Below are 22,483 nucleotides of genomic sequence, written 5' to 3'. Positions count from 1 at the left end.
TCTTCTTCTTCTCTTTTCATTTGTTAATTGTCTATTTATCCAGAGAAACTACTCCTTAGCCCACCGTCATGTTTCATAGTTCAGCAACCATAGGCCAGTCATGTTCATGGAATCGAGCTGAAGAAATTTCCATTCCACAATTGTGGGGGAAGCCAGCCCCCCAAAACTAATCACCGATTCAGTAAGTGCAATTGTATGGTTAAGATATATAAAGATTGTGGTAAAGTCATAGAGAACAGGAGAGAGTAAAATAAAGAAGTCAGACACATTTCGTAGTAGCATGCTGGCCTCAGTTGCTCTTTGTGGTCCACGTGGAGATGAGACACAAGAGGGCAGGAGAGAGCGATTTATTGCTAACCAAGACTTACATATCTTTGGGGATGTGCATGCCCTATAATTACAGGTAACCACACACGTCACAGGAAGGGGTTCTACAATAGGCAATACAAACAATAGGAGGGGATATACAATGGGCATAGGCGTAACAGGAAGGGGATGAGCTAGGGGTGTGCACACAATAGGAAGGGGAAGGACTAGGGGTACACATGTGACAAGAAGGGAGGACCCTAGATTCATGGTGGCAGCCTAACCTTGGTCACCCTTGAGTGGGCTTGACCTCCCTGGGCTCTCCTTCCGGGAAACAATCTACTACTATCCTTACCAGAAGGGAGTGAGCCCTACTTAGGATGGGACAGACTATACAGTCTGATTGCTCTAGATGGCTGACAACCCTTAGGGAGAATAACCTCTGGCCTACTTTTGTTGACCTCCCAGTGTAGTCCTTTCCCACGTGTAGCAAGCAGCTAAGTTTCCCCCACACAATCACTTTGCAGGATATCAGCTTTCCTCATCTCCTCAAAATCCTTCGTGGATTCATGATTTCTGTAGAAATCTGCAAATACAGAAAAGAAATCTGCAAACGTCTTCTTTCTTGGCTCAGCAACCGCAAACTTAGAGAAAGCTGCAAGCCTCCCATAGACAGAATGACAGCTCCAGCTTTATATCCCCGCAGCCACCTTGCCAGAAGGCCTCAAATCTGAGGTTTTGCCAAAGCCCTGGAAGACGTGGCGGCTCTTCTTCCTGGCTGGTGGAGAAAGAACGGTGTGCCAGGGCCTGACGGTCATTATTTTATTTTATTTTTGACTGTAATTCTTTACAAGAGCAGAAAGTCTCTTCCTTCTCCTCCAGAGTGCCTGGTAGTTTTGAACCGCAGACCTTGTAGTTAGCAGACTAATGCATAACCATTATACCACCAGGACTTCTAGACCAGGGACCCTTAATCCAATACTTCTGAAAATTTTAGTTCAAATTGTTCAGTTGGCTCCTATGTCAGTTAGACACACATGGGGGCACCCCCAAAATTAGATTTACTTTTTTCAAAGCTATGCATTTAAATTTTTTAAAAACAAAATAACCTTATCACCTTCAAAGAACGCTCCATTACACTGAATATATTTGTCAAATCTGAAATTCCGTTCTTGGAAACATTTTTCAAACTCTATCTGTTTGGAATTCTGACAGCACTGCTCTTGTTTTTTCCCTCACCTCTTCTGTCGTCAAATCACTGTTCTTTCATGTCCCTCTTGATGCAAGGAAACAAAAAGAAGTCACATGAAGCCAAGTCAGGTGATTAAGGTGTGTGGAACAAGAGAGGCATGCTGGGTTTTGTTTTTTTTTGCCAAAAACTGGGGCATTGAGATGGCTGTGTGAGCAGGTGCATTGTCATGGTGGCAAAACCAGTCTCCCATCCACCAAACATCAGAACTTTTTTGTCGCACACTGTTGTGCTATCTTTTCAGAACTTCAAAATAGAAAGCTTAATTAACAGTCTGACCTGGTGGAATGAACTCCAAATGCACTACAAGTTGACAAATGTCCAGGGCCAGCTTGACATCAGTTGAGATTTCACCACCTGTACACTTGATTTGTTCCCATAGCACTGTCCTTGTAAGCTGTGTTCAACAGCACCACAGTTTCTGGGGCATTTTTCCCAAACAGGAAACAAGACTTCACAGCTGCAGGCTGTTCTCTTAAATTGGCCATCACACAAAATGAGGTTCTAGTGAAACTGCTTTTATGAAAAAGTTTACTGTGACCAGAGAGAACCTTCCCAGCTGATGCCACCGAGTGCACTAACTCAGAGAAGGTTGCTTGATGCTCGTCTAGTGGGGGAAATGTGTACTACAAAAGCTCTGCTATTTTCATTTCTTCTTCTTCTTCTCCTCCTTCTCCTTCTCCTTCTTCTTCTCTCCCTTGTATAGCCAGCATTATGTTTTTTTTTGTTTTGTTTTCAGTACATTTTTATTTTCTGGAAGGAGCCCTAGTTGGCCCTATGGGCTAAAAACTTCGGGACCCTAACCTTAAGGTTGGCAGTTCAAACCCACCAGTTAGTTACTCCTTGAGAAAATAAAAGAGGCTATCAGATCTCCCAAAAAATGTGGTCTGGGAAATCCTACCGAGTAGTTCTATTTTACCTTACATCAGGTGGCTATGAGTCAGGATGACTCCATGACAGTGATTTGGTTTACTTTCTGGCACTCCAAGATGCTCCAGGGTCAACTGGGGCATTTCCTATCTCGGGACCGAGTATCAGTCATTTCTACAAAGAGAAATTTGTAACTTACAGGACCTCAGTGGCTGACTGCAAAATATTTTCCCTACATTGATTTAAAACTCTGGTATAACTCTAAGGCGTGTGTGTGTGTGTGTGTGTGTGTGCGCGCGCAGAGAGAGGACAAAAGGGGGACAAAGAAAGGAAAAATTAAATGTGTCTAAATGCTAATAGCTGCCAAATCTTGGCAAAGGATGAATGGTTACTCACTCCATCACTCTTTTCTGTACAGAAGCCCTGTTAGCCCAAGCGCTTGGCTGCTAACAGAAAGGTTTGTGGATTTAATCTACCCAGCGGTACTGCAGAGAAAAGACCTGGTGATCGACTGCAGTAAAGGTTAGAGCCAAGAAAACCCTATGAGACAGTTTTACTCTGTAACACATGGGTCTGTGGTACAGTGAGTTACTTAATAAGTTTCTTTTAACTGTCGTCTTAGGGAGCTGTGGGGAGAGGAGGATCCCCAACAAATCATCACAGGTCCGGTAGGTGCAATTATACAGTGATAATAAGTAGAGATTATAGTGAAGTCATAGAGAGCATGAGAGATAGAAGAGAGATTGGAATAATGGAATCCGGCACAATTCATGGTAGCATGCTCACCTCAGCCACACTTGGTGGTCCTCGTGGGGGGAGCCCGGCCGCGAAAGCAGGAAAGAGCCTTAACTTTATGGCTTAATCAAGGGTTATATCTCCTTAGGGGGGCATGATAACCACACATCACAGGAAGGGGCAGTACAATTGGCATATACATCCTAGGAAGGGGATGTATGATAAGCATAAGCGTGACAGGAAGGGCATGAGCTAGGGGTGTGCCCACAGCAATGGGAAGGTCTAGGGGTACACATGTGACAAGATGGGCGGACCCTAGATTAATGATGGCAGCCTAACCTTGGTCATCCTAGGGCGAGTTTGACCTCTCTGGCGTCTCCTACAAGGGAACAGACATTCGCAAGCAGCTAAATTTGGCATATATTTGGGGGAGACAACTTGGGAGAAACCCTTCTGTTTCCCACAGGGAGTCCTGGTGGTGTGGTGTGATACACGTTGGACTGCTAAAGGCTAGGTCAGTAATTAAAAAAAAAAAAATCAGCTGCCGTGTGGGAGTAAAATGAGCCTTTCCACTCCTGGAAAGAGTCACACCCTTGGAAACCCACAGGGCAGTTCTACTCTGTCCTTTAGGGCCGCAATGACTGGAATCGACTGGATGCAAGTGAGCTTGTTTTTGAGTCAAAGTATTTGTGAATCCCATACAATGATTAGATGGGACTATGCAAATAAGGTGCCTGTGGCCCACCAAGGGGATTGGACAGCTAGCTGTTCATGCAAATAAGGTGTTTGGAGCCTGTGATGATTCAGGTTGTGGATCATGATTTTCAGTAGCTTGGCAGCGATACCATGTTGCAAATGGTGTCACGAGGTAAGTGGCCACCATTTTGTGAATTGATGTAATCAGCCTCCGTTTGTGATGTGCTCCAGAGCCTAGCCTTTATGCCCGTGGAGATGGTCCCATTTGGGAGTGAATTTTGTTAATGAGCCAGGATTAGAGTGGGATGTGTCACCACTTTACTAGAAGGTATGACCCAAGGTATCACCCGTACTATAGTCAAGGCATCCCCTTCCACTGGTGTGCTCAGCTTTGGAGCATTTCCTTGAGGATGTGGTCTGCATCTAGCGCTCTGGCTTTCTCCCTGGTCCTGGATTCTCCATCTCCTGTGTTGTCCTCTCACTTTCAGTTCTTGAGCCCACAGTCTCTTTCCCTACCTGCCAATTTGGTCTCCTCAGGTCCTGCCTCTGCTACTCCATGAGTCAGGAGGTGTCTCCAGCCTGCTGTTGCCAGGCTCCACAATTCGGTGTGCTTTGTCCTGGACAGTTCTTGAGATCTGTGAGAGTGTAGAACATTACAGAGCTCGAAGATGGGAGGGAGGGTAAGGAGTGGAAGGGGGAGAGTTGATGGTAGAGGTGACGCAGTTTGGAAAAGTTGGGCACTTGAGACGTCCTTAGCCTCCGTCTCCTGGGAACAGCTTTGTGCTGATCCTTTTAAACTAAGTAAATTTCCAGAGTCACTATGAGTCAAACTCAACTTGTCAACAACCAACGACAGCAACATTCCTTTCCACAAGCTTAAAAGTCTTCAGAATTTCTTTTTTTACATTTTATTAGGGGCTCATTCAACTCTTATCACGATCCATACATATACATACATCAATTGTATAAAGCACATCCGCACACTCCCTGCCCCAATCATTCTCAAAGCATTTCATTTGCTCTCCACTTAAGCCCTTTGCATCAGGTCCTCTTTTTTTCCCCCTCCCTCCCCGCTCCCCCTTCCCTCATGTGCCCTTGGTAATTTATACATTGTTATTTTGTCATATCTTGCCCTATCCAGAGTCTCCCTTCCCCCCCTTCTCTGCTGTCCGTCTCCCAGGGAGGAGGTCACATGTGGATCCTTGTAATCAGTTCCCCCTTTCCAACCCACTCACCCTCCACTCTCCCAGCATCGCCTCTCACACCCTTGGTCCTGAAGGTATCATACACCCTGGATTCCCTGTGCCTCCAGCTCCCATATGCACCAGTGTATAACCTCTGCCCTATCCAGTCCTGCAAGGTAGATCATGGTAGTTGGGGGGAGGAAGCATCCAGGATCTGGGGGAAAGCAGTGTTCTTCATCGGTACTACCTCGCACCCTAATTAACCCATCTCCTCTCCTGAACCCCTCTATGAGGGAATCTCCAGTGGCTGACAAACAGGCTTTGGGTCTCCACTTTGCACTTCCCCCTTCATTCACTATGGTATATGTATATGTATATATATATTTTTTGCATGATGCCTTATACCTGTTCCCTTTGGCACCTCGTGATCGCACAGGCTGGTGTGCTTCTTCCATGTGGGCTTTATTGCTTCTGAGTTAGATGGCTGCTTGTTCACCTTCAAGCCTTTAAGACCCCAGACACTATCTCTTTTGATAGCCGGGCAGAATTTTTTTTTAAAAGTGAAGAATAAAGTAGAATAAAAAATGACTAATCAATGTCAACTCTTCCATTCCAATCTTTGAACCTGCAACTTATCTTCTAGAGTAGCATAAGTGATAAGGTCCTGGTGGAAGGATAGATTGGGCAATTAAGAAAAGACTCAGAAAAAGGAGAGGTAAATCAATATTTCAGGAGCTCTGGCGGACTTGTGGTGAAGCACTCAATTCCTAATCATAGGTCAGTGGTTCAATCCCACCAGTTGCTCTTTGGGAGGAAAAATATACCTGGTGGTCTGTTCCTGTGAAGATGACAGTTAGGTAACCCTATGGGGCAGCTCTGCTCTGGGACCTGGACTTACTAAGAGTTGGAATTGACCCAAGTTCATACAACAATAATAACAAAGCAAAACTTGGAAGAAAAATATTAAATTTGTAGAGAAAGAAGTTTCCCAAACTTACTTCAAATAAGGCCTCAGATTATTCTAAGGAGAGGGATAACTCATTCTTGAGGAATTCAACTTGTATTTCTAGTGGCCTGAGTTTTTATGTTTTCGATTTGCCTCTTAAAGTACAATAGCCAACCAAAATGTTCGTCAGTAGATGAATCTTTTTTTCTTCTTCAATGTTGTATATAGGGAAACCGACCCAGGGACAAAGGAACAACAAGTGAACTAAAATCAGTAGAGGGAAGGGCGTAGGTACCTAGTGGGCTTAATCAAGGTCAAAGTAGCAGCAAGGAATTACTAAACCGGAATGAAGGCCGAACGTGATGTGGGACAAGAGGAAGTAAAAGGAGCGAACCAGGAGGCAGAGGACATTTACGGAGGTCTAAATACAGGCATGGACACATGTCAACATATTTATATATAATGAGAGGGGATCAGATCTATGTACTTATAGCTATATGTTAAGAATTAAGGTGGCAGATGGACATTGGGCCCTGACTCACGTACTCTCTCAACACAAGAACACTTTTATGGGACATGAAAAGATTTTCCCCAGCTTTGTCTCCCCCAAAGATATGCCAAACATTAGAGACTCTTTGCCAGCACATGGTGGGAGGGCACATGCTAAGAGACATCCTCTCTGAAGGCATTAAGCCCCTGTCTGGTCCCACCACAGGCTGGGCCCACTCCCTGCTGTTAAGGACAGTGGGTTACTTCTCCCTGAAGGCTTGCAGCCATCAGTCTGGTCCACTGTACATGGGGTTCATACCCTACTGATAATGGTTTCCATGGAGAGCCAGAGAACAGGTCAAACCTGCTCAGTGACATCCAAAGTTAGGCTGCCTCCCTGAATCTAGGATGTCAATGTATACCCCAATCCCTCCCCTTCCTATTGCATGTCCACCCTTAGGTCATCCCCTCTCATTATTGTATTACCTATAGTACAACCCGTTCCTGTGATGCATATCTTTACCTGTAATTAGGAGGCTTGCACATCCCCCAAAGACATATAAGCCTTGGTTAGTAATAAACTCACTCTTGCTTGCTCTGCCTTCCTCTCCTCCAGCTCTCTCTCTTTGTTCTTTGCCCCGTCCTAGCTCCCCTCTTCCCTTTCCCCTTGTCCTCCTTCCCCTCCCACTTTCTCCTGCCCTCTGGTCTCCCATCTCCACATGGGCCACCAAGCAGGATTGAGGTGAGCATGTTACCATGAAATGTGTCTGACTCCATTATTTCTCTTTTTTTTACTCCATTATTTCAATCTCTCTTTTATCTCTCCTTATTCTCTATCATTTTATTATAATATCTCTCTCTATATATATTTTAACCGGACAATTGCGTCTATTGAACCCACGATTAGTTGTGGGGGGCTGCCCCCGCACTTTGTTCTAATAAGCCTGCATTTTGTGATGCTCACCTTCCTGACACGATAGCTGAAGACAAAATGGGTGCATAAGCCAATGTGGTGAAGAAAGCTGATGGTGCCCGGCTATCAAAAGAGGTACCATCTGGGGTCTTAAAGGCTTGAAGATAAACAATTAGCCATCTGGCTGAGAAGCAACAAAACCCACATGGAAGAAGCACACCAGCCTGTGTGATCATGAGGTGTCCATGGGACCAGGTATCAGACATTCAAGACCCAGAACAAAATCATACACAATGGGTATTGCAGGGGTGGTGGTGCACGTAGAGTGGAGACGCAAAGCCCATCTGTAGATAATTGGACATCCCCTTATAGAAGGGTCACAAGGAAGGGATGACCTAGTCAGGATGCAGTATAGCACCGATGAAACACACAACTTTGCTCTAGTTCCTTAATGCTTCCTCCCCAACCCCCTATCATTACCTCAATTCTACTTTACAAATCAGATTAGACCAGAGTATACACACTGTTTCAGAGAAGAGCCTGTAACACAGGAACTCCAGCATAGACAAACCCCTCAGAATCAGCATTGAGAGTAGAGATACCAGAAGGATGTAGGGGAAGGTGGGAGGAGAAAGGGGGAATTGATCACAAGGATCAACATATAGCTCCCTTCCAGGGAGCTGAAAAGTGGGTGAAGTGGGACAAAGGATGATGTAAGATATGAAAATAATAACCTATAACTTGTCAAGAGTTCATGAGGGAGGGCGGGCAGGGGGTGGAGGGAAGGGGGGAAAATGAGAAGCTGATATCCAAGGCTCAAGTAGAAAGATGCTTTGAAAATGATGATGGCAGCATGTGTACAAATGTGCTTGACACAAGGGATGGTTGTGTGGATGGCGATGAGATGTAAGAGCCCCTAATAAAAGCATTTAATTAAAAAAATGTGGTATATATATATATGCACAATGGAATCTTACTCAGAAATGATTTTCAGAGGCATGCCACGGGCATCGGTGAATCTAAAAACATGCTGAGTGAAATAGGATAAATACTCTGTGATTCGCTTCTATGAAATAAGCAAATATATGAGGCTTCTATTCTGAAAAGCGGGGTTGCCATGACAGGGTCATCAACCAGTATGGGGTTTAGGGTTTGAGTTTGAACGTTGTCTTCCTTTGAGGCGCCCTCAATTGCATGTAAGCCCCTTGAGGGTAGGGCTTTGTGTATCTTCTTCCGCACCTGATGCCCGCATCCAAATAAACACGTGGAATCGAATAAGATTACAAATGGCCACGTGGGCCTTGCTCGCTAATAAAAAGAAGTTATTTGGGGAACCCCCCGGAGGGCGGACCCTTCCATCACGTGACCGACAGCCGCTCGTCCGCCCACCCTCCTGGTTTTGAAGGCGCTGAGACCCGACGTCCACGTGGTTCCGGGCCCGGCCGGCGGGATCCCACGCGCGGAGGCGGCAGTGCGCATGCGCAGCCCCGCCCCCGCCCCGCCCCGCGCAGGCGCAGGCGCAGACGCGTCCAGCGCGCGCAGCCGGCGGGCGGTTGGAGGCGCGCGGGTTCCGCGGGCGTTTGGCGAGAGGAGCACCTCAGCGGAGGCGGCGAGCGCCGGCGCCATGGTGGAGAAGGAGGAGACTGGCGGCGGCATCAGCGAGGAGGAGGCGGCGCAGTACGACCGGCAAATCCGCCTCTGGGGGCTGGAGGCCCAGAAACGGTCAGGGCCGGTGCGGCTTGAGGGGCCGCGGGGCGCGAGCGGGGAGGAGGCGCCGGGGGGCGCGGGGAGGCGGTCGCGGCCCTGAGGGGGGCCGGGAGGGTCTCATTTGAAGCGACCAGGCGGGATTTCGGCGCCCGGGGATGAAGGGTGGCGCTCCCGAGGGGGCTCGCGGGGCCGCTTTGGGACGTTTCTGGAAGGTGGGTGAGGCAGAGATGCCCCCAGGTGGTGGGAGGGGCGTTCCCGAACTGGAGGTCCCCCGGGAATTGGGACGATTGCGACGGAAGCGTTCGGACGCCGGCACGGTGGGGTTCGGGAGGCTTAAGGGCTAAAGGGGGACCCGAGGGTGTCGTGCATTTATTCCCTCATTCATCCACGGATCGTGGGGACCGGGTGGGTGCTGTATGCTTGGAGACGGGTGGCCCAGGAGACGTTCTTGTGGGTCGATCCGAAAGAGTACAGTTTTTTTGAGGCGATTTGGAGCAAGTTAACTGAAGTGGACCGCTCGAGGGGCTCAGGGTGTCGAGGGCCGGGGGAGGGGCCTGGGGAATGAAGGGCTTGCTTGGGGCTGGGGTGTGTGTGGAGGGGACAGGAGACCAAGGGGGGACGTGGAGGCCATCAAACCAACGATCAGTTGTGCACCTCCTGCAAGTTTTGCCCCAGGCAGCGAAACCCACCGGTGCCCTCGGTGGGCACCTGTCGAGATGAGGGAAACCAATCAGTGTCAACCGCAGCTTGAGTGGAGGTTCCATTCCCACAACTCCATCCTAACCCCATTTGGGCTATAAATGGAATGCCTTGTTTCCTTTTTTTTTTAAATTTAATAAACCATTTTATTGGGGCTCATACAACTCTTATCACAATCCACACATACATCAATTGAGTAAAGCACCCTTATACATTCGTTGCCCTCGTCATTCTCAAAATTCGCCTTCCACTTGGGTTCCTGGAATCAGCTTATTTTCCTTTTTTCCCCCCTCTCCTGCCCTCCCCGCTCCCCCTCCCCCCTCCCTCATGAACCCTTAATAGTTGATAAATTATTATTTTATCTTATCTTACACTGCCCAGCGTCTCCCCTCACCCACCTTCCCGTTGCCCATCCCCCAGAGAGGAGGTTACATGTAGATCCACGAGATCGGTTCTCCCATTCTACACCCCCTTCCCTCCCGGTGTTGCCACGCACCGCTGGTCCTGAGGGGTTCATCCTCCTAGATTCTGTGTTTCCAGATCCCTACTGCATGCACTGCTATGCATCCTCTGGTCTAACCAGGTCCACAAGGCAGAATTGGGATCATAATAATTGGGGGGGAGGAAGCGTTCAAGAACTAGAGGAAGGTTTTGAGTTTCATTGTTGCTACACTGAACCCTGAGTGACTCATCTCCCCACTACCCCTCTGCAAGGAATGTCCAGCTGTTTATAGATGGGCACTGGGTCCCCATTACGCAACTCCCATCATTCACGCTGATGTGATCCCCCCCTCCCTCCGTTACTTGTAACCTGGTCCCCTCGGCTCTTCATGATCACACATGTTGGTGTGCTGCTTCCGTGTGGGCTTTGTTGCTTCTGGGCTACATGGCCGCTTGTTTACTTTCAAGCCTTTAAAGTCTCAGACTAGATCTCTCAATAGCCGGGCACCATCAGCCTTCTTCACCACACGTGCTTATGCACACGTTTGTCTTCAGCGTTAATGTGAGGAAGGTGATCACACAGTGATGGTTTTTGTTTCTTGGTGTCTGCTACCTGGTCCGTTCAACACCTTGTATTTACTTGGGCTTTGTGCTTCTTTTCTGTGGGCTTTGTTGCTTCCTACCTGGATGGCCGCTTGTTTGCTTTCAAGCCTTTAAGACCCCGGACGCCATATCTTTTTGATAGCTGGGGCCTTGTTTTCTTTTTAATGTTTTCGTCATTGCCAGTTGTGAGCTGTCAATCCGGACTTTAAACATCTGCTAGTGAACATTTGATAACAATTCTCCCCAGTTCATCGCCATGGCTTCAGTGCCGATTCATAGCCGCCCTACAGGACAGGGAAGGGCTGCCCCTGTGGACTTCCCAGACTGCCCAGTTTGGAATAATGACTCCAGGGAATTTCATGCTGCTAGAGTGGATTAGGTCACATGGTGAACGGTAAAAACCCACTGGGATTTATAGAGACCTTCTATAGGATTTCAAAGACTACATCTTTATAGGAGCAGACAGCTTCATATTTCTCCCCAGCACACAAATGGGTTTGAACCTTTGACCAGCCCTTGCCTAATTCACAGAGCTACCAAGGATCCTTAGGAAACAACCTCCCCCAATAACTCGGGGAAAAAAAATCAAATCCACTGCCATTTGAGTTATTGGGGCTCAGAGTGACCCTAGAGATAAGGTTTCTAAGGTTAAATCATCTTGTATGGTGGCCCATAGGCTTCTCCTGCAAAGCAGCTGGTGGGTTTGAACTGCCTGACCTTGAGGTTAACGGCCTAGTGCTGAACCTGTAGTGCTACCAGGGCACTCTATTACTTGCGCTTAGTTGTAAAACCCAGTCTAAAGGAAAAAAAGCATGGACGGTTGAAACTCAAATATGCCCTAGAAGTTGGGCATTACTGTGTGTAATACAACACAATATAAGATCGGGAGAAAAACAAAGTAGAAGACCCCACAAATCAAAACTCATTGCTGTTGAATCCATTTAGACTCACAGCGACCTCGTGTTGCAGAGGAGAACTGAGTCCACAGGGTTTCTTTCCTTGGTTGAGCCCTTCATGGAAGCAGATTACCAGGCTTTTATTCTGTGGCACTTACTGCTGGAATGCTAGAACCACCAACCTGCAAGTTAGTTGCCACCTCTAGGCCCATTGAATCGGTTCAGACTCAGCGATTTGTTTTGTGTTACCCTATGACTTAAAACAAGGAAAGGGTAACAATAAAGAGTGGTCGGGAGAGGGACTATTTTGATAACAGTTGATGAGGAAGGTTTATCTGAGACAGCCATGAAAAGTGGGAAAGAGCCATGTGACCTTAGGGGAAAAGAACCTTCCTGGAGTCGGAAACCCAAGCCCACTATCGTCAAGTAGATGGGGACTCTGGTCCTACAGAGCAGAACAGAGCTGCAGTCTGTGAATCTTTGCGCAGCCTGTCTTTGATCCGTGCACGGGCTGGTATGGTCAAACCACTGCTTTTGTTTTCTGTCAGCTCCTTACACAACCCACTGTGCCACGGGGGGGGGGGGGGGGGGCTGTTTGCATAGAGAACAGCAAGTGCAGGAGCCAAGAGGCCTGGAGTTCTTGGCAAATCAGGCACAGCGGGGGAGGCTGGAACTAGGTGGGTGAAGAGGCACTTCTGTGCTCTGTCTGCAGGGAAACCACTGGAGCATCTGCAAGTGGAGTAACACCAGGTTTGGCTTTTGAGAAGCTCCGTCTCCCTGAGTAGCAGCTAGGTTTTAAGTGGGCAGAGCGGAAAGAAGGAGTTCAATTGGGAGTTGTTAGGTCCTGTCCAGTAGATTTTCATAAGAGACCCTTGCCCAGGGGTCCAGGAGAGAGAATGGTCCTTTGGAACCTTGGAGAAAAGGCCATATATTTGGGTCTATTTGGAAGGCAGAAGGGACTAGGCAGATTCATTGCAGGATCTCCTGAGAGGAAGCCCGGGATGACTCCACGGAGAAGGTTTTGGGTTTGTAAGATGAAGAACCAGTGCTTCTGTTTCAAGGTCCGTTTGGGATGTTGTTAAATGCCTAACTGGAAATACATGCATGGTTGGGTTCAGAGGAAAGGTCGGAGGGCTGGGTATTTATACAGTGTGGTGAGTAAGTTCACTGGTTTGAGATACAGGATCTATTGGGTGGGGGGGGGAGGTGGTTGGAAAGGCAGGTAAGGTCAGGAGAATTGAATCTGAGGAGCGGGAGCTCCCGGATTGCTTTGCTGAGTGAGCACTAACAAAGATCACCTAAGGCCTATCAGTGTTTTGTGGGGTGGGATTTCTGAAATGGGACGGAACACTGGAAAGCCGTGGTCTGAGTGCTGAAGGCAAGTGAAAGGCAACTTTTTCTATGGTAATTAAATAATGAGAGTGATTCTGAAGTCATAGGTAAGGTTGATTGACATTTAAGGAAAAAAAACTTAGGGTCATTATAAATTGGAACTGACTCAACAGAGGTATGCTTTTTGCTTAAATTTTGGAAGGATGGCGAGAAGACTGAGGTGAGCTGGAGGAAATTTTGAGTGGGGGTGGGTAGTAATAGGTCCAAAGATCTAGGGAGTCTAAGCGCAGCAGAACCCCACTGCCATGAGTCACTTGTCTCATAGTGACCTTGCAGTACAGAACAGATTGGCTAACTAGAGTTTCCAAGGTCATACATTTATTTATTTAAACTTTTTAATTGTGAATTGAGTGAAGATTTACCCGTATATACTTGTGTATAAGCCGAGTTTTTCAGCACAAAAAATGTGCTGAAAATCTGGGGTTCGGCTTAGACGCGGGTCAGTGGCATGAATGGATGTCATCTGGTCAAACCCGACTAACACAAGGAGGAAATCATGAAGCCTGACATAGAGTGAATAGCAAAGTGGGTTCGAGATGCATGGAAGACATTCCAGAAGACATGGTGCGACGTGCCTTCCAGAAATGTAGTCTTAGTAATGCTATGGATGGCAGTGAAGACTGCGCTTTGTATGAAAATGACAGCAGTGATGGTGATGACGGCGATCTCAGTGAGGACAGCATCTATGATGACCTCACACCAGCTGAAGCTCTGCATTGGGATACCGATGATGATGAGGAATCCAGTTTTGAAGGATTTTAACTCTTTACATTTTTGCTTGGTTGCTGATTGAGCTCGGGGAACAGTGCTCTTAAGGTATCATTGTTGATACCTTACTGTTTTTGTTGAACCTATTTTCCACTTACTGTGCTGGTTTACTAATGTTCAATGACTTGTCCTTTTATTTATGTTTTTTATTTAAAGTAAATATTTAAATACATTACTCCACTGATGTCTCAATTTTTAGTAATTTCATTTGTTTTGATTATTGAAACTCACCAATAGCTTCTGCGTTTTCCACCCGAGGCTTATACTCGAATCAATCAGTTTTTCTGGTTTCCCAAGTAATAATTAGGTACCTCGGTTTATATTCGAGTATATACGGTACATCTCTCTTGCTTTCAACATTCCACAACTCATACACATTTTGTTTCATTCATTACAAACCCTCAGTGTCCCATCCTTAACCCATTCCCTCTACACTTTTCATTTCCATTTCTCCTCCTTTCCTGCTGCTTCTAAACTTTGTCCTTGGGTAAATGCTGCCCTTGGGATCGTAAGTGGTTGCTTCCTCTGACAGGCTCCTACTGCCTCGTGCTATTGTTCCACTTTTACACCATGCCTGTCCTGTTTGGCTGAAGATGGAGCTGTGGAGGTGGATTCAGTCCTAGACCCAAAGGGTGACCTAGTCTAGGGCAGGGGTCAGTGAACTTTTGAGACAAAAGAGCCAATCCTGCCCCTCGCAACAACTCATTCACAAAAATTGTTTGAGAGCCATAAATATGTTTTTACAAATAAATGAAGTCACCATTATCAGAATAATATCCTTTCAAACTTCCGTTTTACTTCAGAGCCACAGGTTCATGCTGGGAAGAGCCGCCTTTTTGCTGACCTCTGCTCTATGGGGAAAGCTGTAAATCTTTACAGAGGCAAACTGCCTTCTCTTTCTCCGGTGGGGTGACTGGTGGGTTTGAACCATCAACCTTCCTGTGGGTGGCCCGGTGCTTCCTGGTGTTTAACCTGCTGTCACGAGGCCCCTCAGAGTGCCAGAATGATTGTAACCCGAGGAATGGAGACAGCAGGTTGAGGTCTGGGGTGAGAGAGTTAGTTGCTGGAGGGCTCAGACTAACTGGTCTGAGTGGTTGGTTGGGGGTTCCTGCTCTAGAGTTGACCTTGGGCTGGGGCGCTGGTTTCAATCAGTATGTAGTTCCTGGGAGGGGGCAGTTTTTCTGAGCCAGTGAAATATACTTGGTGGAGAACTTGGGAAGGGGAATGCCTGTGGGCCATGGGAGAGGGAGGATTTCTTTTATTTTTAAAAATATATATAAATAAGTTATTTTGTTGGGTGCTCATACAGCTCTTGTAACAATCCATACATCCACATGTGAGCAAACGAAGAGGGCAATAGAGGGGGGATTTCTAATCTCCACGTTTGTAGACAGTTTTCCCAGTTTATTTATTAGCGGGCTTTCATCCAGACTTCCTGCAATCTCATAGTAGGAAGGGCAGGCATTTAATCCCCCGATAGGCAAAGGTTTGAAGACTCCACCTGGGACTTCGGGTGGGGTAGGAGGACTCTGGGGGCTGGACTTACTTTGTAAAGCGAAGCCAACTACCTAGGAATCCACAGACGGCATTCTCGCTCCAATTATTTCTTTAAAATCATGTAAGATTGTTTGAAAAGGAAGAGAGCCAGGATAAGAGAAAGGGCTTCCTTTGAAGAGACTTCCATAGGTTGTTGTTTAAGCAGTTTCATTGGCACATGATCCACATATTGTATCATTCAATTCAGTAGTTCAATCCTATCAAAAAGAGTTGTACAATCATTACCACAAACTACTTTTGAACATTTTCTTCTTCTGTGTACTCATTGTTATTAGCTCCCCAATACCCCCACTTACTGTCTCTGTAGACCTATCCATCCTGGATTCATACACAGAAAAACATACCAACCCCCCCTCCCCAAGAAAAAACAGCAACCTAATAATAATAGCAAAGTAAAGCAGAAAAGAAAGTAGAAAATATAAAACAAACAAACAAAAAAGGCCAACTTCAAAATAGGTCAAGCAGAAGATCAGATGACAAGGTGCTGAGGGACTTTCACAGTCTGGTGGGAATTGCCTTTCAGCTGACTCTTAGTACCCTGCGGGACAAAGTGGAACTGCCCTTGTGGGTTTCCCAGACTGTAAATCTCTGTAGGAGCAGAAAGCTTCATCTTTTCCCTGTGGAGTGGCTGGTGGGCTGAACTGCTGACCTTTTGGTTAGCAGCCCAACATGTAACCCAGTGTACCACCTGGGCTCCTTCCATGGCTCTGTTGTAGGTACTGTTAAGTCAGTTCTAGCTCATAACGACCCCGTGTACAACAGAACAAAACAGGCCCCTCCATAGCTGTTCTTAGATTGGAGCCCAGGAGGCCGCCACTGTGTCAATTCCTCCTCCATGGCTCTACTCTCACTTAATAAGAGCATGCTGCATTATGCTAACAGATGTGAAAATAATCTAGAATTAGAAAATTGTTTCTTTGCAACTTCTGATGAAGTAATTAATTCTGATACAGATCATTAATGATACTAAGAACATCCTGGAACATTTTGTTGGGGACCTGAATATTTACACAGTGCCCAGATTTTACTCTGCAGATCACTTACTGTGAAGAGTGAGCTTCCTTTTACAATAAAGATATATTTAGGTCCCCATTGAAGTCAAACAGTTAAACTTCACATCATTCAAGCCAAACAGTTAAACTCCACATCATTCAGTTTGGGACAACTTGACTTAATTATATGCCGTCTAATGTGAAGTGACAGCTTTGTTGTGTCCTCTGGGAAGTTGTCTAGCCAAAAATGTTTGAACTTAATCACAAGTTCCAGAGAACAGCTGGATAAATTAAGAACACCATTGAGGAGCCAATGAGATAAGAACGTGGAACATTCTGCAGGATAGCTACTCTTGGGTCTCTTCCAGAAGTCAATGTCATGTGTGAAAAAATGCAAATAGAGCCAATTTTATGTGAAAGAAGTGAAAGAAACATCAGAATGGAATTTGTGATCCTTAATCTGGGCCCTGGCTCAAAAAGGGAGAGAGAAAGGAGGAATGGATAAGGCTCTGGTACAGACACACCACGGAATACTTACTGTGCACCACTGAGAGAACATGGCGGAACCTTGAAACGCTTCATGGCCTTGATGGACCTGGAGAAGACCGCACTGAGTGAAATTAGCCAGTTACAAAAGGACAAGTACGAGACCGTGCTTAGAAGGTGGTGGTGGGGTGGGGGACCCCAAACAGGATACTCTCATACAGAAGAGGGCAGTTTGGAGATTGCCAAGGAGGGAGGGAGGATAAAACTGTAACTGCTGATAGGTGTTAACTTTGGTGAAATGGAAGCTAGTAGTCCACAAGAGAAGAGAAATCAAGGTGAAGGGTACACTGTTGGGAAGGCAGGGTTAATTAGTAGTTTAAATTGATGAATATAAGTCCGGTGATCTGAATTATAACACCCCCCCACCTAATTTACAATAAAAAATTGTGATTAAAAAAGAAGGTGATATCAGAGGGGTCGCGGGGAGGAGACTAGTCAGTCAGCGTGGTGTGGCAACAATGAAACATACAACTTTCCTCTAGTTCTTAAGTGCCCCCCCCCACTATTATGATCCCAATTCTACCTTACAAATCTGGCTAGACCAGAGGATGTACATTGGCACAGATAGGAACTGGAAACTCAGGGAATCCAGGACAGATAATCCCTTCAGGACCAGTGGTGAGAGTGCCGATACCAGGAGGGTGGAGGGAAGGTGGGGTAGAAAGGGGGAACCTATTACAAGGATCTATATATAACACCCACCCTGGGGGGGGGCGGACAACAGAAAAGTGGGTGAAGGGAGATGTCGGACAGTGTAAGACATGACAACATAATTTATAAATTAACAAAGGTTTGTGAAAGAGGGGTGTGGGGAGGGAGTGGGAAAAATGAGCTATTAAGGGCTCAAGTAGAAAGCAAATATTTTGAGAATGATAATGGCAACAAATGTACTTGACACAATGGATGGATGGATGGATGGATTGTGATAAGAGTTATAGGAGCCCCCCAAAATGTTTTTTTTTAAAGGCGATATCAAGGCCTCAAGTAGAAAGAAAATGTTTTGGAAAGGATGATGGGCAACATAAGTACAAATGTGATTGATACAGTGGATGTATGGATTGTTATGAGAGCTGTAAGCCCCCAATAAAATGATTAATTTTTAAAAAATTGTGATTTGAAAATAAAGCTATAGGGGCAGTTGGGATGATTTGCTCCCACTACACAGTATTTGGGAATCCTTCTCTGGTGTGCTAAGGATACGGTTATGAAAGAGTACTGTTTTTGGAGCTAGTGCATGTGAAGTGTCATGAGGCTTAGCTCTCTAGGTACATGGGTAAAACAAATAGGGCAGTATGTTCCATCTGTGAGCTTTCCTGTTTATCTGCATTTTATATATATAAGGAGAAGCTGGGAAAACTTTCCTCCAGAAATCTGGAGATGTCCCCTAAGTTTCTGATTTCTGGCTTCCCTCGACAAAGGTCAGCCATCTGCCTGTTGGTGGGAGGCAGGTAAAGGTGCCTGGGGCATGCTGCACTCTCCACTTGGGCCACAGTTCAGCCCACGCGTCCATCTAACTAACTGCCCGAGCCCTGCGAGTGCTTCTTTGCAAGCTCGCATTTCTCCCGCTTCATAGAGGAGGCATAACTGCCCGGGTGGCCAAATGTAGTGATTGCAGCTCATAGAGACACCCCCCCCACCCCCACCCCCACCCCCGTTGGACAGGGTAGAACTGCCCTACAGGGTTTCCAAGGCTGTTACCTTCATGGAAACCCACGGTGTCTACACCCAGGAAATGCTAGTCCGAGCAATGGCCGACCAGTCTCAGTCACCAGCAGAGGAAGGGAGCTGTGTGGAAAGTGGGCTGAGAAAGACCCGTCAAATGTTAGCGGCAGTGCGCCAACAGTGCGCGGCGGGGTGGGGAGTAATTGGACAGTTGGCATGCCAACGTGTTTTTAAGAGCAGGTTTATGAAGATTAAGAACATTTTCAGTGAACGCTGGTTTTTCCTATGATTACCCTGTCTTATGTAGTTGAGCGTCTTAGTTTTTAGCAGAGGTATCCCCACTTTTAAAAGTTCACTTTCTTTCAAAAGTCCACTGTATGCCACTGCACTGTTACCACAGACCTGCAGCGGCACCTGTTGTCGCTGATGGAAAGGAATCCGAAGAGGAGTCTTGCTTGATTGAAAAGTGCAATATTTATTTTGATCCTTTAAAATAAAACTTTTGCAAACATCTTTTTAAAAAAGGCAAAAAGCTAGTGTTCAGCGTTGGGTTTGTGTTGAGCTTTTAAGAGGCAGCTCAGCTGGGGGCTGGCGGTGTTCCCAGCTCCTTTCCTGGGAAACTACACTCGCCTCTCACCATCAGGCCGCCACAGCTTTACTGTGTTTGGCATGCCATTTGGTATGCTCTGGTAGGTTGATTTGGAAGTGGTGTTTTATAAAAAGTCTAAATAAAAGTCAACTACTTCTTTGTCGACTCTTAAAAGGTGGCAAAGGAACTCTGGGAAGGGGTAACAGCGGCTGGGACAAGCCTGGACTGGGTCTTTGCGAGCCTGCAGCTAAACCTGCTGGGGGAGTTGAGACAAGTGGTTTCACCTTTGCGGCTCGGGTTCCTCATTTGTAAATGAGAGGATGATAATCCCTAGCTGCTCAGCAAGGTCATAAAGCAAAAGGAAAATCCGTAAAGCCTGTAGGGGGCACAGTAACACGAAGGAGCCTGTCATCACTGCCTGTCACTGCGTGGAGCGATCACCATATGAAATCAAAAGGGCACCTAGGAGGACAAAGCCCAGAAAGGGGAACAGAAACAGAACAAAGGCAGGAAAGTGTGGGATAACTTACCTGGGAGGGAGGGAGGGGTAGCACTCGATTCCTGGAAGCAAAAATGAGTATGAATTGTTCAATGGAAAACTTGTTTGCTCTGTAAAACTTCACCCAATGGGCAGTCAAAAGATTTTTTAAAAATTAAGAATCAAAATTGGTGTTCGTTGAATATATGATTTTGCAAATCAAGGCAACATTTTCATTTAACCCTCAAAACCACGCTGGCTCTGCCCTCAGGTTCATTTTGACTCCCAGAGGGAACAGTTCTGAGGATGAGCACCTGTAACGTGATTCTGCCCCAGGAACAAGGTGGGAGCAGGACTGGGCAAGCTGTGGTCAGGCAGGGGTTTTTATGCAGCATTGTCCAGGGGAGCGATGAAAATACTAGTATATTTGTCCCAAACATCCCTCACTCCTGGTCTGACTTCTTAAAGGAGCACCAAGCCGAGAGGAAACTGTCAGGCAGAAGCGGAGTTCGCAGGGCAGGTGAGCTAGGAGATAGAGCTGGTGAACACACTCCAAGGACGCTAGGAGAGGCCAGACCCCTTCCCCCGTCCTCCTCCCCTTCGGTGGCCTTCATGCCCAGGTGCAGAAGACTAACCGTTACAAATAACTTTGAACACTGTTGTTTAGCTCCGGGCCTGCAGACAACAAAGTTGCAGTGAAAATTCCCCAGCTACTCCCTCACCACAGACCCAACTATAAAACTGTCCACCTCTCGCCTGGACAGTGTGATTTTGCAGGGCCCCGACTGGGAGGACATCCAACGGCAGTAGCCTGTGTGGGTTACCCCAATGCCTGTGAAAGCCAGAATCTGGATTCCAGGAGAATTAAGACTCTTTTACGGGGTGGGGGTGGGGTGTTTAGGAGGAAGTGCTAACCATTTATTTTGCTTATTATTTAGTGCTTACCAGGCAGCTGGCACCTGTCTTAAGTGCTTTACAAATGTTAATGTGTTTAATCTTCCTACCTGTTCTGAGAGTGTAGGCAGCCTGATCCTTCTGCACACTGGCCAAGGCAGGGTTTGATCCCCTGGAAGAGAAGAGGGGAAGTGGTAGGCATTTTTTATGACTGCCTGCTTTCTTGCTGGCCAGCCCTCAGGCTCAGTTGCTAATATGTTGGCAAATCCCACTGGTCCCGCTTCCAATCTTAGCTCAAGTCCAACCACCTTTCCTCATTTCCTAGTTCAATCCCTCGCTGTCATCACTTGCAGACCACCGCAGCCAGCAGTTCCCCACTCATCCAGCAACCAGTGGTTAAAAAGTTTTTTAAAAAGGTAGATTGTTCCACTCCTTAGTTTTAAGCCTTTGATTGATTTCTTTTTACACTCAGAATAAAATCCAAGGTGTTTTCCAAGGCCCTTTAGATTGGGTTTTGCCTGGCATGTCTGGGTCTCTCTGACTCACTCTAGCCCAGCTCCTCAAATATGCTCACGCTCTTCATGGCCTCGGGGCTCATGGGCTTTCCTTTAAATCAGCCTGACACAGTGTGGTTGTGGGCGATGCTTAAGGCAGCTAAGCCGGTAGGTGGAGGCTCAAACCCGCCAGGAAAGATGCAGCAATCTGCCCTGTAAAGATTCACAGTCTCGGACCCTATAGGATCATTAGGGCAGGAATTAACTGAGTGGCAGTGGGTCTGGGGCCTTGGAAAGGAACTGTGGTGTTGCAGTGAGTTAAGCACAGGACTGCTGCCTGCAGGTCAGTGTTTAAGCCCACCCGTCGACACTTCTCAGGAGAAAGGTAAGACTGCTCAGACTGGTGGCTCCTATAAAGATGTACAGTCTCAGAAACCTGTGGAACAGTTCTGATCAGTCTGTGCTAATGTACAGGTCCCAGTCATGGTCAGGTGCCTGCTTCTGTAGCCCCGCCCCTGCCCCACCTGTAACTGGGCTGTGACATTGATCGGCCACCAATCGTGAACTTGTTGCTTTTGATCCATACCTTTTTATCTCGTTTCCCATTTGTGAGTCATGTTGATGGGGCTCACGGCCCCCCTCCTCCGATGGTGTCTTTGTCCCTTTAAGATGACATAAATGCTCTCCTTAATACTTGATATCAGGATCTCTGTTGTACCCTAAAAGAGTCATTTTGTTTTTCCTATATAAGGCAAATGTGTGTGTGTGTGTGTGTGTGTGTGTGTGTGTGTGTAAGGCGCATAGGAAGCTAGCCAGAGAGAGTGGGCTGCAGAGGTGCAGGAGGAAGCTGGAAAAAAGCAGGAGAGCTGCCTGGTTTAACTATTTTTGCTGTTGTGGTTGGTTATTGATATAGTTAAGGTTTATTGTGCCAGTCTGGCCGATAAACACATGTGGAATTAATTGAAGGACGGAGAGATAAATGGCCCAGTGAGCCTCACTTTTCTGGTTCTCTGGTCTCTTGCTCTCTGATGGTCGGACCAGGGAGCAGCTGCTTCAGCTGGCAAGGCTGACTTCCTGCGAGACAGCCCCAAGGAGAAGCCACATGGATCTACCCCGATGCAGCCTTGGGTGCTGGAGCAGCGGTGTGGAGACCCCTGCCAGCGCTGAGATGGTTACACACTCATTGATTTGGCTTTCCTCCTGCAGTTGGCATCATTGTGTGTATTTTTTGTGAGATGGAGGAGGACTTTGTAGATCGGTGTTGGACATAGGGGTTAATATTGAACTTGTGGGCTTGGACAGCACTGGGTTGGGATGCTTTCCAAATGTACACTTACCCTTTATTTAAAACTCTCATATATAAATGAGTTTCTGTGG

At 46.8% G+C, this 22,483-nt stretch overlaps 1 protein-coding gene across 1 annotated transcript in view; it reads left to right on the top strand.

Moving 5' to 3' along the window:
* Positions 1–8,917: 8,917 nt before the first annotated feature.
* SAE1 (SUMO1 activating enzyme subunit 1) overlaps positions 8,918–22,483 on the top strand; it is a 58,365-nt gene continuing 44,799 nt past the window's right edge. Inside the window, exon 1 of the mRNA XM_075538025.1 lies at positions 8,918–9,110. Coding sequence (XP_075394140.1) covers positions 9,013–9,110 — 98 coding nt within the window. The 5' untranslated portion in view covers positions 8,918–9,012. The remainder of the gene's footprint in view (positions 9,111–22,483) is intronic.

This window comes from Tenrec ecaudatus, chromosome 18 (genome assembly GCF_050624435.1).
Source record: "Tenrec ecaudatus isolate mTenEca1 chromosome 18, mTenEca1.hap1, whole genome shotgun sequence".
Taxonomy (NCBI): Eukaryota; Metazoa; Chordata; class Mammalia; order Afrosoricida; family Tenrecidae; genus Tenrec; species Tenrec ecaudatus.
Note: the sequence above shows the minus strand (reverse complement) of the source record. Positions and strands in the feature narration are given on the sequence as shown.